Source organism: Ambystoma mexicanum, chromosome 9, assembly GCF_040938575.1.
Source record: "Ambystoma mexicanum isolate Mex_15411 chromosome 9, UKY_AmexF1_1, whole genome shotgun sequence".
Lineage (NCBI taxonomy): Eukaryota > Metazoa > Chordata > Amphibia > Caudata > Ambystomatidae > Ambystoma > Ambystoma mexicanum.
The window spans coordinates 313,957,687-313,977,547 of record NC_090931.1 but is presented as its reverse complement, the minus strand read 5'-3'; the positions used below and the strand labels follow the sequence as shown (position 1 = coordinate 313,977,547).

Below are 19,861 nucleotides of genomic sequence, written 5' to 3'. Positions count from 1 at the left end.
ACGCAAGTACAATGCCTTAGAATTGCCACCGGAGCAGAATGAAAAAATAGCTTTACAGAAGAACGTATGAAAAACCTGTTTTTCGACACCAACCGGTTGCCCTGAAAATGTGGTACAGCCTGCTTCCAGACAAAAAAGAAAAGAAAAAAACTTTGAGGCCATGGCCCATGGGCACCAAATATCGAGACATTAATACCAGCCAAACACATGACCCATCTTATAAACCTGGCAAGGGACGGGGAAGAAACCAGTTAAGCTGTTTACGAAGAGAAATAACTGATTTAAGAACATTCTAAAGCTGGTTGTCCACTCGCTATACTCCATCAAACATAACCCCACATAAAGAGAGAGAACCGCTCTGAAACTTAGGAACTCAATTAAAGGAGAAGCTGCCTTACTTGTATGAGAAATACTGAATGAGAGTCGATCTTGAGTAAAAATGCTTGCCTGAGAATATCATATGCTGACATCAGAGACCCTCCTAAATGACACCAGGCACATTTACCACCACCAAGTTGGCCAACAATATCTAAGGGATAGTCTCCCAATTATCTGGCCCGTTAGGGGAGTTTTCCTAAAGTCCATTTGATGCAAGACTTTATGAAACTATCTCTTGGCATACAGGTCCCCAAATCTTAGTACAAGTCTGTACTACCCAAAGGATCTTGGTGGAATGGCAGAGCAGCCAGGCTTATCATAGGAGGACGATGCGAGCTGTAGGCAAGTACACTGAACCCAGTAAATACAATAGTCCAAAGAAACTCTTACACAGTAAATGTTATATTAAAAATACACATTTATTATTATTTACACAAGGAAGGTAGATCAATACTTCTTTCACTAACCAACAATTCCTAATGATACTTTTCTAAGGAGATTACTTCAAAAAGTAGCTGCTCGCGCTTACAATTATTAGAGTTTGACACTAATGACAGTTCTACCGTGCTATCGGTACAACTGCGCACTCCCGTTACTTTGCAGATATACGGTAATTGTATTTAGTTTGCAAAACCACATAAGATAAAGTCTTTAGGAAGGAAAAGGGTTGGTTATGCACACAGCAGCAGAGCTTAACGTTCCAGAGACACTATTCAGAGCTTCTAACACTTTCAAAGTCCAGTCCCTAACTATACGAAAATGTCAGTGTAGGAGTGGAGCCAAAGTCTTACAAAGTAGCAGAATAGCAAAAGTTCCCGTTTGTTCGGTCCAATCTCCCGTTTCTTCGGTCTGGTGACGAAAGGAAGTACTCTAAATGGGATGTCTCAGCAGCAGTCACAAGATAGAAACCCTTGACACAGATTTATTCAGTCTCCTTGTCGGTCTGCCTTTTTCTCAGCACCAACAAAGGACAGCATTTGTCCGGTCGATCTTCTTCGCTTCTGAAGTCCTGCACCCTCGTGAGAGGATTTGGATGAGTGGGATCGTGCCTCTGGAGAGCACCAAAGTTCTGGACGGATTCGGACTTGCAAAGACATTGCACTGCAAATGGGTCCAAAGTCCCCTGGTATTTTCAGTCTGCAGCTCTAGAGCGATGGCTCGATTTGTAGTTTGTCTCGGGCTGGTTGGTTTGGAGCTCCTCTGTCAATTAGAAAATGGGGTCAGGATAGCAGTGGCCGCTGCACAGTTATCGGAAGGGTCTGCAGGCATCTCTGGTCGTCTTCAGCTTTGGTTCTTCTGTTGTAGTGGGCAGCTTACCTTTCACCTCATGAACCTCATTTGTTTTTATTTCGTTTTCCCACTCGCTCCTCTCCAAACTCCCTCATCATTTTACAGAAAGGGGTGGGTGGCTATCCAATCAGGACAGCCAGCCCCCCGCCCCTCCCCTCAATCCGCTCCATTGGGAACTGGTTCCATTAAGGCACTCTGGCAGGCGAAGAGCAGGGCAGTGAATATCTCCTCCCCCACTTCATTCCTGCCCAGACACACTGGAGCCTAGGCAGGGGCACCCAACGTTTACCACCAAAGACAATACACACTCACAGACTTCCCCCTCCCAGAATGGTAGAAGAAGGTCCAACAAAGAACAACCATGATAAAATTGGCAAAAAAAGAAAAAGGAGCCACCATGCTAGAACATAGATGACCCTATTGTGCATAACCGAGACTGTGGATACAGTCTGTGGTAGAAAATAACACCATAGTTGGTAGAACATGTCCACTGCTACTAACTATAGGGTTATCTATGTGACTAAAAGGTCAAAGGAGCAGATAGAAGGGGGGATACTATGTATGATGATGTGTGCTAATCTTTTATAATATAACGTATTAGGAAGGATACAAAGAATCCCTCTATTCTCAAGAACTGTAGTTAGTAAGGATAAGGAAATTATCTCAAAGGAGAGGTTCCCAGCAACATTGCACATAAGGTGCTCGGTGCTGCAAAAGTTAAACACAGATGCCTTTAAAGAGATACAGAGAAAAGCAGACTCCATAGTAAAGATAAAACAGAGAACAGAGTTCCAAATGTCAGAGCAAATAAGAATAAATGAGGGTGAAAAGGCTCCCCTCATTCAGGACAGAAAGGGAAGGGTCCAGAAGTCCAGCAAAACGTGCTGGGGGTCTTAGTAGTGTAGGGGATGAAACATAAAAATGATAAAATCTCCGTAACATGGCCACTCTCCTATTACCAAACTAGGAGTTGTAATAAAAACGTCCTGCCCCCTGGCCTTGTTGTGAACTGAACCAAGCAATACCAGGAGAAGAGAGGCAGTCTCTTGGTCCCGGACTGAGTACATCACAGATCAATCCACTAAACACACAAGCATCCCTTGGCTAATTTTAGCGTTTTTTTCAATGATCCTTGTGTCCATTATACAGTGCAATATTGCAATTAATTATTGCGTTTGACGGTATGATTTATTTATGACTAGATTCATCAAGTGAACAGATTGCTTTTTGCTGATCTGTCTTTTGGCCCTCTTGCCTGTAGATTAGAATAGGCGATTGAGGTTTCCCGCACTAAGTGCTTTTCGCCCGCACAGGAAACTCTCTTTGGGATCAATTCAATAGCATCTAGGTCTACTGTAATTCTCTTCTTTTTGAATCCGCTTCACAGCCAACAGTGAAACTAGCACTTAGTCACTTTATTGATGCACTTTATGATTGACACATGAATGTTGTTACCCTGCGTATTTTTTGTATTTTTTGTATAGAATTCCAGATGATTTAATAACTCATTTTAACCACCCACAAATTCTAATAAATATAGTATTTTTAACGACTATCTCGTGTTTAGTGGATTGATCTGTGATGTACTCCTTGGGGGTTCCTTTCCCATTTTGGCGGCCTTACAGCCTTCTTTTCGAGTGTCTTTTATTCGTTCCGCTGGCTTTTCCTCTATTTACATTGATAGCTGCTTCCCCTCCGCCAGCGCAGTAGGGGAAACCCACCTCTGTTTTTTTTTTATAGTTACTTTCTGCACCATAGTAGCGACCTCCTAAGAGGTCAGAAGAGAAGCATGAAAAACCTCTTTGGTGATATGGTTGATTTTAACTTACTTTTATCAAGGACATAAATAGGAAAAGACAAAAAGAAGAAAACTACATATAAATGAGTTTTAAAAGTTCATACAAATGTCATAACAGTATCAATTTCATAAAAGAATACATTTTTTAAAAAGTCACAAATTGCAATAGAAGGAACGATGAAGTCATCACATTAATTTCATTTAGTCTCTGCTACCCTAAAAAAAGATAAAATACTTCCCCCACCCATTCTTAAATTTATATTACAGGATGGTCTCCTAGACCAAACTAACAAACCGTTGCAGAGAAACAAGATACCAATGTCTTCAATATTTTTAAAATTCTTTCTCATAAAGGGAAAAACTGTGGGAAAACATGAGCTTTGGTCGCTGGACTACTGACCAATGTTAGTCTGTCTGGGAAAGTAAATTGCTGATATGGGGAGACAGCCAACCAAGGCACCTGTATCTTAGACAGCCACGGAAGAGATCCAGATGGATAAAACCTTCTGCAGGACATCACAACCCTCTCCCCTATTCCCACTACACCCTAATAACGCCTCCACCACTCCCTCCTTTTTTCACACCCTCCTTTTCAGATCCGTCAGAGCACCTGGCGACCACTCCGGTGGTGACGGTGCGCGGTACAAATACCTTTAACATTAACATATACACCTGAGCTCGGTCAATGGCTAAGAAGGTGTTCACAAATGTACCCAGTTAATCTTTTCACAAAAGGCTCCCCAAACAAGCTATTTTTCCAAAGACTCATCTAGCTCCCCCTCCAGTTTGGGACTGATCTTGAAAAAGATGTCCCTGCGTCCTCCCTCTGCATCATCTCATTGGCATCTCCTAGAGCGCTCTGTGCCCAATTGCCAACTTCACCAGGGACCAATTTCCGTCTCCCAAATTTCGCTTTCTCCACCAAATTAAAAATGTTAACATGAGGATCTGCCTTATTAAGGACTTGGTCCTGGCAGGTGCACCAGGCAGTCTCTACTACTTACAAGAAAACAAAGATCTTCTCATCCACCAATGGCTATTGGCACAAGTCTTGGGCTACTTGGGATGAGTTCAATGGGCCTTAATCTTATTTCTAGTAGCAGATTCCAGTTTGCTGCGTTGAACCCTTATATGTATAATTCACCACCAGCTGCCACACGGCCTGATCTCTAGAATTAAGGTGATCTATGGTTAAAAAGGGAGGCTCACAAAGCATCCTAAAATGCTGATAAACCCTCTACCAGGTCATCCTCTGTCCTGGTACACTACCAAAGGGCCACTGAGCAAATTTATAAGGTTTCCACTGACCCATAGAGGGAGTGTCACGTGGTAGGGCTGCATAAATCCAAAGCCATGCAAGGTGAATCACATCCATCAGCAAGGCCTCCATGGGTCATTTTTGGAACCTGCGGCAGCCACTGGAGGCATAGTGGGGTTTGATAACCGGAGGACAGACAGTGATGCGCGAGAAGTATGGCGGTAGTGTACATTATAAAGTTATTAGTTATGTTATATGACTGACAAGTTGAGACAGACAGACCTGGAAATTAATGTCAGACTGCAGCTGCCCATTTTGTTTAAAAGAGTGAAGTGTAAAAGAAATATTATGGGAGCTAATCGTATGATATGGTAATGTTTATTTATATAGCGCCTATACACAGGCAAGTGCTTCAAAGCGCTCAAGGAGGGTGGGAACACGGGGAAAAAACAACAGTCGCTCAGAGCCCTTGAGTTTCTGAGACGATAACGGTCTGCACAGGCAGATTAAGTGGATATGATACATTTAACAGTTTAGCTAAGAGGGGTTATCGTGAATGGGGAGAGGAGCCCTGGGAAAGGGGGAAAGGGACTTACCTAAAGTTCATATATTTAGCGGTTAGTATTTCATAGTATCTTCTACTTTGAAAATGACATAGCCTATTTGTAGTCCAATCATGAAAGGGGCAAGTTGCTGAAGAAGATGAATGTAACTGGTTAGTAAGTGATACGTTTCATATAAAAGCCTTCTCAGGCAATTAAAATTCCCCTCCGGTTTACTGTGCCTTATTTAATATTGGGATCCCAGGATTGTGGCCCATCTCCTGTACTAACATTTCTTAATTGCAGTTTGCGCTGCTCCTCACCGGAACAGCTGGCCTGGGACGGCGGGCTGGTTCCAGTGTGGTCCATCACTGGCCCAGGATAATTTTAGTATTCTAACACCCCTGTACCAGGACCATAAAATCGGGCTACAATAGGCAACCCAGACGACCCCAAGCGATGGGCCTAGACCCAGTCTGGCCATCTTAGACCGCTTTGGATTCTCCTCCTGGCCAGAGAGTCGTGAAGGCACATCTTTCATGACCATTTCGGGGAACAACCCTGCCCTGGGGTAGAAGGGCACCAAAAAAACACTACACAATTCTCCCACGTGGGAATAGAGTTTCCTTTTGGGGTCGGAAAAAGAACTGAAAGAAGAAACCATGCTGCTGGCATCAGTGCCTTCCCAACCCATGGGGGAACCAACAGTAAGGACTGGGTAATCTTAGCTTTAGCAACTCTCCACAGCTTAATTGACAGAAGTCCATAAATATCAGTAACTTCACGCCACCAGTCCTCGGTGTCCTAGCTATGGGCCTCCTCGAGACCCTCCATAACGGGCCGCTGAGTGCTTGGTCTGGATTTGGGTCATCATTTCACAAGTCATTTTTACACAACTACTTTTCTGCTCTCGTTCCCCCTCTTCCCCTTTACTGTTCAGGAGGGTTCCCACATCACTCTTTGGACAGGGGACACCCTCTTTTTTATATTGGGATGCAAAATCCTTTACCATGCAAACATTTCTGCTGTAAAGTCACACTGTCTGTCCTGCCTAGCCTCCTCCATATTTTGTCCCCACTTATGAGCTTCTCTGGACTTCTGCCGGTGAGCCATACCCCACGTGGACACAGACAGAGCAACAGGAGGTACGGCCACATCTCACAAAGCAAAGTGCTATGACAGCCTAGCATAGGTGAAGGGTTGTGTCTTTTGGTACCCCAAGTTAACTCTAAAGGGCACCTCTGCATTCTGCCGAGCATATGCATAACAGGTGCATCTACAATACTGAAATGTGGTTAGGTAAACTGAACCAAATTTAAAACAAAGGGAAATATGAATAGACTGACACTGCTGATCTGTACATGTCTAAATGATGTCTTCTGTGAAATTTCACTGCCAAAACACATTGGGCTCCTTTCCATCAAAGTTAGAAAAGATGTCTCTTTTGCTTAGTTTAGGACCTTTTGATACATTAAATTAGTGGCAGGACCCTTTTAATTTGTGGGGGTTTTCTGACTAGCCAGTACCCAGTTCCAATAAGGTAGTTCAGTTGTCAGAGTTCCCGAGGGAGAAATCGGGGTGAAATCCTGCAGATCAAAGATTCAAACCTCAGAAAAGCACACAAGGAGCCCCCTCATCAGTGATACTGTCAACAACATATGTGATTTTATGTACCTCTAGTTTTTAAAATACCACATAAATGATAGGTTAAGACTATAAAGGGAGTTTACAACATGGGGTATATAGAAAGTACAGCACCGGATGGAAAATACAACATTCAGCAAGTCTGCCATGTGATCCAAAAAACATTTGGGTGCTACCTTAAAAACAGGGGGTATTTAAAATACCATATGCTTTTTCCATTACCACTGTACTCATAATGAGGCCCCAAGTCGTTTGTATTTCATGGGGGTCATTAAAAGGAGCACCACTGTGCTGGAAAAGAAGGCCAGTTATATAAAGGGACAAGAGAAAATCCTGTTTTGGTGACGACGTAAATTATGTCTGGTAATCTTAGGACTATTGAATTATTATTAGAAATTGAACATCAGTTGTGGGGAACAGTGAAAAACAGTCAAGAGACAATGTATCCACTTACCGATATAGACATAATTCTTGTAGTAAAAAGACAGCCAATTTTTGACATTGATCATTTCTAACGGTGTCAACCCAGAGAGATCATCCACAAGGCCGGTCTCGGTGAAATCCCCAGTCACGTAGGCTCTGGAGGCATCTCGACCTGTTTAAAAAAAAGATCGATATTCACAGAAAAAGAAATGCTTCTCATATGAAAGTTAAACAGTTGCACATCCTTGGCATGGTTATAACTCAAAATAGTAATTCTTAATAGGTTGATCCATTTGAAAAAGGATGGAACCAGAATTCACATTTCTAAATGTAATCTCCTTAGAACATGTTTCCACTATTCCCATTCCCTACACACCCTCTACTGTCCAATTACTTCAGGTTGTCCTACACCAGTACGCACCCTCTACTGTCCAATGACTTCAGGTTGTCCTACACCAGGTAGGATATGTAAGGCCTGTCTTGGGGTTTAGTCATGCCACCTTGTTTTAGTACTTGCAATTCTGTACTGGTGGCATTAAAAACAAAATGCACATACCCAGAAGATTGCTCACTGCTGTACTGTTCCAGGAAAAAGGAAATTTGTTCAAATACAAATTACAACCAAGATAATACTAAATTGTGGGAGCCCCTCTACGAATCAAATAACCTGTTCTATGGGAGGTTTCCCACTCAGGAAGGTCTACAACCACGTTTTGGCTCACTGTACCTTTCACAGATGAGAAATGTGCCTATCAGTCTGGTCCCACCCATCAGGGCAGTCTAGCACCGAAATATTAGGCAATTCTCAGCTGAACAAGAGTACCAACAGCACCCCAGACACGCATTTCAGCATTGTTGGATAGGTCTCTGTGAAGGGTGCAGTGAGCTCAAGTGTGGCTTTAGACCCCCCCTCCACCCCCGCCCCCTTGGGAGAAATCCTGTAGAACCGGGTATTTGACTCGTGTTCGTTTTCAGCAGAGGGGCTTGCACGCCCTGGTTTAATTACAATCAAAGAAACAGGTTTTCATGTCTCGCCTATGGCTGTTATACTGTGTATCCAGGTGTGTTTTGGTTTTTATTTATTTGAAACCTAGATGGGAAGCCACATTTCTCAACTAGGGACTGCAGCGAGATTATAATGAAATGCAAACAATTTGAAGGGTATAACATGAAAATGTACAGTTAGAAGAATGGGGGAGGAGGCCAGAGGGTTACAGGAAAAGAATACTTGTTAAGAAGGAAAATCACTACGAGTCTGGGTGGGGCTGGTGAAGGCTAGTTACATTAGCTTGTTCTGCAGAACCAAATTCTCAAATCGGTTCTCACTCTCCCTGGACAATTGGGCCACAGCATCCTCCTATAGGGCCATTGTAACGCTAAGTAGGCCATCCATGTGGCCACCAAGTATTTTCTTGAGCTAGAGCCAAAGACTCCCTGATGTCTTGCACTTACTGTAGTGGTTCCCAATACTAATAATATTATTACCATCCACCTCCCTTCTAATCCACCAAAGCAGCTGGAGGCTATGCAAATGGTAGTGATGCCCATCATAAATACCAATGACATAACATAACAATTACGGTCATGTTTTGCTCCCGGATTGACTTTACTTATTACTTTTATATTGCTAACTGAAATATCACTTATGCTGTTTTCTACCACTGTAAATGCAGCTTCATTTCAAAGTGTTCTTCAAAATAATTCATAATCCACCTAATTCTACCTAGAATGAAACCCATCGTTTGTGTCGACTTTCATATAAATAAAGGTTAGCAAATTCTGCAGAGAACCCCAGACACTGTCCAAACTTCTGCCAGCAAATTCGTTAATTTTGGGTTTGATGCAGTCCCCAATTTCTGATGCTTCCCTCCTACTGGTTCTCTAGAAAATCATTGTGGTGGTCTGTGGACACGTTATTCAAAGACAAGGAATACATTTCAACACCATTAATGACATTCTTGTTAAGTTGTTTGTCTCAAACACTATCTAGTAGCTTCTAGCTTCACTTTATTTGTTTTGGGGTTTCATCTCACTTTTCTCAGTCAATGCTTCTCAGTGCCCATCTAATGCGGTCAGCACTTTTTAAAGCCCTTAACGCCCCTTTCATGATGTACGTGTTTTCATAGTTCTCAGCACCCGGCCCAGATTATTGGTGCTTTACAGGGTTCCCAGCACCCAGCTAAAGTTCTAGCCAACGCGTGGAGCTGTGACTTAATGGTGGGAAAAGGCCAGTTTTAAGATAAGTTTCTCTCAGGCAAAGTGAATTCTCACAAGCCTTTAAATTGGCTTTGTTTCTGTTTGTGAAATTTTCATTAGGATTAGTATGTCCATAGAATATATAGCTACTTTCAAAAGGAATAAAATAAATGCTTTGGCTATATGGTAAATGTGGATCCGCTGTAGTATTATCTAGTACTTAATGGGAAGTAGAAAAATAATACTTCTAATAAAATTAAAAGAGGAAGTTCCAATATTTGAAAACCAGCTATGGAATAAAGTGAATTGCTTCACGCATTAATTGCAAAAACTCAAAACCCGGCAGGTATCTTCAATTCAATCGTTTCTTCTGTGAGCTTCACTTTTAACATATGCTCAGACATAGCCTTCAGATTCGCCACTACATTCTTACTAACCTTTCTAAAGCACGTCCTTGAAACCAGTTGTGCACATTCTAACAAGAGCTCCCATGATCACTACACTGGAGAACTGCAATAGATTCTAAGTGGCCTAATGCCAACATTCATGGTTGTGGCTCGCACAGACCAGATTTCTGGGGCTGGCTTTCATATGTGACCAAATTCTTGTATGCTGGATAAATCAAAATCTTCTGCTCCAATTGCAAATCTTGCTGCAATGCAGGGCACTGCATCATAAACGGACATGAACATGCAATTAGGATAATGCTTTGCCACACCAGCGCTGTGAGATAATGAAAAGGATCTTAAATTACATTGACCTGCATACTGAGAACCAACCATCAGGAATAAGTAATTATTTTCGGATTTAAGTGGCAGAAGTGAGCAAGTCTGAAAAACGATACGGAACAAATTCATTAGCAATCAATTGCGCAAAAGGAAGAACAGCACCAATTAGAAAAGTATTTTGGCGTTTTCTATGGCACCACCATCGGTTTTCTGAAACTTCAGAGCATCTTGCCAATCCGTGCAAGGAGTGTGGCGGTGTGCGTTAGGGAAGCACGGATGAGGACTTTTGTATTTTCTGTTCCATCTATACTTTTGAAACTGATAGGTAACAGCAACTTACCAGGTGTGTCATATGGCTGATGTTCATGTTGCAAAGGCATTGTGACGAATTCGAGGGATTCAGTCACTTCTCCCCAGGAGGGAGCCTTTCCTTGTGAAGCTAGGGAGGTGCGTCGGCTACCAAGATTTCCCCTAGGGGTGGGGGCAAGCAGGACCTCACAGGGAGAGACCCCTGTTCCGATGAGCAACTCCCTTTCCATAACACTCAGAAACATCCAAGGCTACATCAGTTACCAGAAAACCAGAATCCTTCCACATCTTTTATTGCCACACCTCTGCAGAAGATAAGTATTTGTCTGATACTGACACAAGTAAAAACCGAAGAGTAAGAAAGAACACAGGATTACCTGACAGTGGAACGAAGACACCCAAAGAAGTTATGATGCACCTAATCCCAATACAAAGAAAAGACTGCTATAGAAAAAGCCCTAGAACAGGTGAGAGCGAGATTTTGAACCAACTGGAGGGGGCAGGGAAAGAACGCTGTTCTCAATGCAGGTGAGCAGCCGGAAACCCAGTAAAGCCGAGCTGCACTGTGCGAGGGGTAGATCCAACAAAGCTTGCCAAAGAAATAACGGTCCCTGGAGGGGCATTCAAGAAACAAGCAAGGAAGAGAAAAGCGTGGCTGGTAAGTGCCCGAGTCACAAGTGGATACAGAGAGAGTTCTTACCTGGTGGTGGCTGGGAAGGAAAAGGAAAGACAACCCCTTTCCACACCGAGACCACACGGGGAGAAAGACACCAAGGCGAGTCAGAGTGAGGAGACGAAACAAACACAGAAGCCATTCTGACAAACCACAGAGGAACACCAAAGGCGAGTGCTGACCCAGTCCTATTTTTTTTTCAAATATATCTTTTTATTGAAATCTCGATGAGCATGGTGTTGTAACAGCACCAACATAACTTTCTTTGTAAAGGCATCAAAAATTCATTTTACATAAGATGTAATGAAATAATAATGATTGGTTCCTTTCAGCGTCCCACAATGCTGTTATGTATTTCAGGCTATGTCTACATTCAGTGTACATTTCTTCCCATATACCTCTCTGCGTTACCAATTTGTTCAGTGCATTCATTTTGTAATAGATGTTTCAGCGTTTGTGGTCTAAATGTTCTTTGTGCTGTACAAAGTCAAAGAATGGGGCCCAAATTCGGGAAAAATCGTGGCATATTTTCAGTTGTATGTGCGGCCAGTTTTTCCATAGTCACGACTTCCCAAATTTTGACCCACCAATATGACAAAATCAGTCCCGCTTTCGTTTTCCAAAAGCGTGCTCGATTCAGTTTGGCCACCAGTAACAGGTGTGTTATTATGGAACGTGCCATAGTCAGGCACCTCTCCTAGCAATAAGATGCAAGGACACATAGAGAGTGAGGATCAGGTAATACCTTTTATATTTGACTTGATTTCTTACCAATAAATCTGTATCGTAGGGCATTGCCACCACAGATGTATAAAGTTCCCCAGCTGGCCACATCCATGCCAATAGCGGTCTGAGCAGTCTGCTGATATCGCATGTAGTCTCTGCGGGGTCATGTACTATCTGTAACACAGTTTGATTGCACATTCCTTAAAGGCCGTACATCTAGAGCTTTTAAGTTTCGGGTCCATATTTTCTGACAAGAGTTTGATTGTATCTCTGCCCCTACATCTTTCTCCCATCGCATCATGTAAGGGAGTTTGTCGGCGATATGGGCCTTCTCCAGCAGGCGGTAGGAATGGGATATTTTCCGAGTTCCTTGCACCTCTGAGAGTTGGAGTTCAATTCCTATTGAAAGCCGTGTGCGCGCCTGTGTAACTCAATGGTTGCAAACCCAGTGTCTGATTTGGAATACCGAAAACATTCAGTTTCAGGTAGAGGACATTTTTCTTTACATTCTATAAATGTGAGGGGAAGGCCATCTCTGTAAAGATCCCCAAGTCTAACGCCCCAATCGATTCCCATTGTGTAAATATCTCCCTCATCATGCCCGGGGAGAATTCCAGGTTCTGCAATATTGACGACATTGATCCCAGTCCCCCACCAATCCCCAGCTGCGCACAAGCCTCATCCCAGGCACAAAGGGTAGTTCGAATGGTTTCTAACAAGCCAACCATGACAGATTTCAATGTGAACAGTAGGTGGGCCAAGGGGACACAGCTACAATCTTGCTCTATCGTTTTCCATTTTGCCCCCCTGTCTACCAGCACCCACTGTAACAGTGGCACAATCTGGGCTGCACGATAATACCTCTGTATCAATGGGACCCCTAGTCCTCCCATCCCTTTTCGATCTCAGAAGCATGTGACACAGAATTCTGGGTGTTTTCTTTTTCCAGATGGCTTACTACTTTCTGTAAGTCTAATGCCTCATTTTCAGGGATAATGAATCGGTAGAGCCTGAAAGATACAAGACTCTAGGTAGGACTGTTCTTTTTACTGCAGTGACTCTTCCCAGATATGACATTTCTTGTGTCTCCCATCTGTTCAGGGTGGATTTTGTCTCTTTCCATAATTGGGGAATGTTAGCCCCTGGGAGGGTTTTGTACGATTTGTTGATGTGCACTCCCAGGTATGCAAACTCGTTGTCTGGCACTTCAAAAGGATGGTTGGTTCTATCACTATTTGGAATTCGGTTGCTATTCCAATCACCACTGCCACTGATTTCTGAGGATTGATGCTAAATCCCGAGATCACATAGAATCTGTCAAGGAGATCCAGTAGAGGTGGGATTGATTGCATGTGTTTGTGAAGAAAGCAAAGGACATTGTTGGCACAAAGCACCACTTTGTGTGTTGCCTTCATAAATCGGGCATAGTATGAGAGGGCTATTCTGGATCATTTGTACAAGGGGTTTCATGGCCAATGCAAAAATTAGGGAGGGCGGGGGGAGGAGTGGGCACCCATGCCTACTGCAATGGGCGCTGTCTTGGTGTCATTGATCTGGATTACTGTGGACGGTACTTGGAAGTTGGCCAATATTAGTTTGCTAATGATGGGCCCAAACCCATATGCTGGTAAAATAGCATGTCATGGGATTTTCTCTGAGCTATCAAATGCCAGATGGGCATTTAGGGAAAGAATTGATAGTAGGAAAAGGGGCTACAAAGTAACCCCCGAGCACTACACATACGATGGGGTGTGCTGGACAGTCCAACATTCGCCCTTTGGAATGTGTTGGTGTTGTCACTGTGTTTGAAGCCCTGATTTGTGATGGCGTTTTCCACAGCTAGGGCATGCGGGTCGTTGGGTTCCTGAAGACCGAGGTTGAGGTCTCCTAGGAGGATGGTTTGGGATCCGATGTTGGTATTGGTGGAGAGGAGATTTGTGATATCTTCCTCTAAGGAAAGAGCAGGGCCTGAGGGGCGGTAAAGGAGGTGAATGAGGATTTTTTGAGTGTGCGAGTTTCACTGAGAGGAGCTCTGCAGAGGGGAAACTGGTAGGGGGTATTGCTCTGAGGGCCAGGTGGGTTTTGGCAATGAAAGTGACCCCTCCGCCTTTGCTTGAATTTCTATTGGCCCTAATGATGGTGTAGCCATTTGGGAGGGCTAGGGAAACTGCTGGACCTGCTGTGTGGTGAAGCCATGTTTCTGTAATGGCCAGGAAGTCTAGACTGTTGGCTATGATGAAATCAGCAATCTCTGTGGAACGGGCAACTAGGGAGCAAGCATTGATAAGTGCTCCTTTAATGTCAGATGGTGGTAGAGTGGGTCTGGGATCTTTTGGGCGAGGGACAGGACGGGAGGGTGGGTTAATAGTGGGGGAGTGCAATACACAGACTGTGGAGGGTTAGCAAGAGGAGTCAATTTAGGAGTAATACCTGGGTGTGCAGTGATGCTGCTGGAGTTGCATCGTAGATTTTTTAACCTAAGGGTGACTTTATGGTTTGGGAAGCGAGAGCCTAGTCTCAAGTTCCTGATGTGGGCCGCCAATGGAATAAGAGCAGTGGGTGGAGTTTCTATTATTTTCAATAAATGTCCTTTAAAATTGAAAATATTGGTCTGCCTCCTTCCGACCTACCACAGCATTCTTGTTTCCTGGTTTATGAGCCTGTTGCAAAGGCATGTGTGTTTCATGATGGTCAGAGATTTAAATCCTGGTGGATAGACTGCATGCCATCTTTTAAAAAGGTAGAACTGTTAGTGCTGTTTGGGTAATAGGTATTTTTAGCTCCAATTACATAATCTATCATTCTATGAATGCCCTTCAAACTTAGCATTGAAAATTCCAAGGGTATGCTTTGGCGTATAGAATTCGTTTCAATAGTTTATGATTACCAGAAGGGCAAGACTGGAAAGGTTTTAGATATTCTGGTGAGACTATTTGTTGGTGGGATCCTCAACCCCCTTTCAACGATCATCACTAAAAATGAAATGTTCTACAATTCATTGCACACAGCAAAGCTGAATTCACTGCCTAGAACATGCAAAAAGCCAAACATCGGAAACACGAGTAAGACAAACCAGGTGCGACTGCAAGCTTCCATCTCTCCCTAAACATGGTATCTAACAAACAATGGCAAAGTCAACCGTTTTGGCTTGTGTGTATGCATGGGATAGGCAAATGACTAATACCTACATACAACCCAAAACTGTTTGCTTTGTGACTCATTGTTTTCAACAACCCCTAAAGTTCTTAAGAGGAGTACTGTTTATACCTTTTCTTTTAAAACACTGAACACACTGTGCTGAGCACACAGGCTTCTAGAAGAAAAACAAAAGATGGACAGAAATGTCATTGTCCACAATATAGAACAGTGATAAAACGTGGTCCTGTGTTTAAATGTAGCCTCAGCAGAACAATATAAAACTTGGATTCAAGGTATTCTTGTTCCTTGATAACAGTTGCTGCAGAGTGGCAAATGTTTATTCTAAAAAAGTCTGCCCTCATGAATCAATCGGAGAGCTCATGTATGGGCTAATTTACAAATGGTTATCGCGACTCTTGAAACATAGATTGTAAGCCAATGCCAGCGTACATGTTTTACGAAGGCCTTAAGGCCCCATGGTTTAGTGCGCTTTATAAATGAATGAATAAACAAATAAATAAACGCTCACTTCATTGCAATAGGTGACGCATAGCCGGTTTGTTAAATGACTGCTATTGAAAAACCTGAATAAACGCTATTTTTGAAGAGCATTTGGTCATTCATCAACGTGTTCTTGATTACCTAAATGATTTACATGAAAAATGATGCTCAACACTGGGCGCTTGTTCAACCTTCCAACTCCCCAATACCGCTACATACACAAATTAAGGTGGTCCATAGCATATACCCGATCCCTACAAGTGCTCAACTTTGTATTCAAACCCACCCTTGTACCGTCACCAGGCTGGATGGCGGATTATGCAAAACAGGGCCAGATTTAAAACGTCTTCTCCTGGTTCGCAAATCTATCCACAGTAAGGTGCCATCATATCTATCCTCCTCTATCCAACTCTGCAAGCCTTCTCGAAATGTAATTCTGCCTCGAATACCCTTCTGACACTTCCCTCATCCTCTCGCTCTTTCCTTCTTCTTGCTCCACTTGCACAGAGTTCTCTTCCCCTGCACATCTGAGAAACAGTCCACACCGATTTGCTCAAAACCGAACTAAAAGCCGGCCTCCTAGCCTCAGAGTTACGCTCATCTTCCTTACAGCTAACATTTTCCCCCTTGCCTATGACCTGCCTCTGTCCTTCACTTTATCGGCCTCCACTATAGAACTTTAACCATCCAGGTCACAACCATAACAGAACGGGCCGTACCACCTACCTGCACTTAAAAATGTCTAATGCGAGTTGTCCTTCATCTATGTTATGTCCCCTCATGTATTGTCCACAGTGACTGTTCCATTGACCCCCCGCCCCTCCAAAACCTGATCAGAATTTCAAACAATCAAGTAAGAAGCTTGCTGCTTCCGTTCCAATCCGATTTCTTATCTATTGTAGGTTATTTTGTGATCAAAAGAGCATGGTTACTCCCTGTACATATAAATACATACAATAAATATAAAACAAATACATACAATGCTTAAGGCACAACATACCTCTCTGGTTCGAACCCTTGTCACCATTAGGTCACAGAACAAAAAAAGAAAAATCACTTCTGTATCCTAACCTTAAACTCTAGTCTTCGTTTCCTCTGCAGACCATAATTTTATGACGGTGGAAAACACGCCCCCCCCTTTAGCGGATCTGACCAGTGGGAAGCCAGGCCAGGGCTACGGGCACCCATTATGGGTTGGCGTCTTGTGAACAGTCTATCCTCAAAACCCTCTTGGTGGCCAGATAAGCGCAAACAATCATGAAAGAGAGAGAGGTAACTGTCCTTTGCCACGATCCTCATCCCTGCCCATTTCCTCAGTGGACAACTTGGCTAGTGACACCCTTTGGGGAGGTACCCTGTAGTGGAAAAGGAATAGTTCTAGATTATCAAGAAAAATCATTGAACTTGAAGGATAACATCCAAAATGGAAGAAATGAGAGAGAAGACAAGAGACAAATATATAGCGTCATGGAAACATCCTCCCGAAAACAAGAACGAAAACAAGAAGACCCAAGAAAAATTCACAGAGCCAGGGAAATAACAGCCCGAAAGGATCAGAACCAGGAACAACAACAAAACAAAATTGAGAGCGAACTTCCACTAAAATGTGCCCCAATGAAAGGAATATGGTCCTGGTTGCCAAAAGCGCTAACAGAAAAGAAGCAAAAATAGCAGTTTTTTGGAGTCGAGCACATTCTACAAGGGATAAGCAAGGGAGGAGAACAGAAGCAGTTAATAAAAATGTGCTCGTGGAATACGAGAGGACACTCGCACCTCCTATCCGCCGGTGACATGACCTTGGGAGCATATGATTTAATATGCCTTCAGGAGACCTGGCTGTGTGAACCACCCTCTATGAGAGGATTTGATTTAATCTTGGCACCCGCTAATAAAGGCCGTTTGGGAAGACCATCATCAGGGCTTCTGATTGCCTGTAGAAATGGAAGTGGGATTAAACTGGACAAGACCCTGATCAGCAATCTTGACATATTGATGGTGAAAGCCTCATGGACCCGCAAGACAAATAACAGAGAGGGCTATGGTAAAACTCCACTAATAATAGCAAATGTCTATTGGAATCCAGCAGCTACAGAAACAACCACTTTCCTGGAAAAAGTTGAAGAAGCATTGGATGTAGCCCTTGCGGATCATTTAGTAAATCACTTCCTTATCTGCGGGGACTTAAACGCAAATTGCTCCACAGTCCAAGAGAAAGGAAACAGCCAAGTATACAGACAGCCGGGAGAACAGCGCGGTGAACTATGGACTAGCCTGATGAAATCGAGAAATTTGTATAACTTACATGAAGCCTTCCCAGACCCAAAGCGGCTGCCAACATGGGAAAGGAACAACTCTAAGGCAACAATAGACTATATGTTTGTTACAGAACCAATTTTGGCTATAACAAAAGACTTTGGAATAATTAGAACAAGGTCCAGCGATCATAATCTGCTCTCAACTTCTTGGGAAGCCTCAAGCCCCCGAATGATTATATGGAAGACAATATCATAATAAATGGACAAGGAAACCGCTTAAAAATATCAAAGGAGCACATTGTGGAATTAGAGAACAGATTTACCTCCATGACGGAGACAGCAGAAGCAAACAAAACCAACTATATCCCGCTCCTAACGAAGTACAAAAAAACTGCATTCGTAAAAAAGTTCGGAGGTAACCCGCCAAAACATGTGTTTGATAAATCTCTGGTGGAGAAGCGTCGTACCCTTCGCAAAATCCAACGTAGAGCAAAAATTAAAGGGACATCGGCAGCAATTGAAGAAGCAGTGGCTGCAGCAAAATACTATAAATCCTGGGTTAGAAGACATAGGTTAAAACTCTACCAACAAGACTCGGAAAACATCTTAAAGTTGATAAGTGGGAGAAATACAAGAGAATTTTGGAGCACCTTGAGAGCTACGATGGATGTACAAGAAAAATCCTTAATAAGTGAGGTGGGCGAAGCAACATGGGTAAAACATTTTGAAACAATGTACTTGGCTCCAACGAAACCTTCTACCGAACTCGTTGAATGTGAGCAAGGCCCATGGCTTGAAGTGGATGACCCTGAGGAGATCCGACTAAAGATCTCAAGTTTAAAGAACTCAAGAGCCCCGGGGCCCGACGGGGTTACTAATGTGGACTTAAAAACAAATCCCGAAGAGTGGGCAAGCCTACTGAGTAAAATCTTCAGAAAATGTTCAGAGCTGAGAACCATACCACCATCTTGGAAATCAACAACAGTGGTACCCATTTTTAAACAAGGAGACAAAAAGGACCCTGCGAACTACAGACCAATCGCGTTGCTTGATGTCATAGGGAAGTGTTTGGAGCAATGTTGCTAGATCACTTTAAGCTATGGGCAGCAAATGCTCCATGTGATGACCCATTCCAAACGGGATTTAAGAAAAACATGAGCACGACGGCCAATATCCTACTTCTTTCCGTCCTGAAAAACAAAGTACTGGAAGGGGGTCCAAACATCTTTGTGGCATTCATCGACCTGACCCAGGCCTTTGACCGTATAGACAGGACTAGGCTCTGGTCTAAATTGGAGGCGTGGGATTGCCCAACCACCCTGCTAAATCCAATCAAGGCCCTGTATACAGACACCAATATGCGGATCCGTTTGGACCAAAATGGTTTACTATCAAACCCGATATCAACAGCTAGAGGTGTGAAACAGGGGTGCCCATTGGCCCCGGCCTTGTTCTTGGCATTTATAGGTGATGTAAAAGACTCAGACGCAACAACACGATCTTTTCCACCGAAAATTTGCAAAACACCTATAACAAGGCTTCTTTATGCGGACGACCTAGTCCTCTTAGACTACACTCCTGTGGGATTACAGAGACAAATGGCAAGTTTGCAGAAGTATATGCAAGAAAACAGGCTGGAAATCAATGCTAAAAAAACTAAATTGCTGAGATTCGAGAAGTCGACTAGAAAACGCAAAGGACCGTGCTTAAATCTTGAGGGCAAGCCGATTGAAACAGTCTTGGTCTTCAAATACCTAGGAGTCACACTAGACAGCACAAAACAAGATAAAGCTATGCAAATAGCGTTAACAACGAAAGTAAACCAAATGGCAGCCCAAGCCAGGGCAATCGACAGAAAGTTTGGCAGATACTCACTGATACCAGTGCGAGATTTTTATAAAAACAAGGTGATGCCAACACTATCATATGGAGGCGATGCCATGATAAACTTGCCATTAGATATCTGGACAAAAATGGAGGCAAAGTTTTGGAGAAAAGTCCT

General features: G+C 43.2%; 1 protein-coding gene across 1 annotated transcript in view; it reads right to left on the bottom strand.

Moving 5' to 3' along the window:
* Positions 1-19,861, bottom strand: part of CYB5D2 (cytochrome b5 domain containing 2) — a 109,809-nt gene that overhangs the window by 72,610 nt on the left and 17,338 nt on the right. Inside the window, exon 2 of the mRNA XM_069614720.1 lies at positions 7,365-7,505. Within this exon, the coding sequence (XP_069470821.1) occupies positions 7,365-7,505 (141 nt within the window). The remainder of the gene's footprint in view (positions 1-7,364; positions 7,506-19,861) is intronic.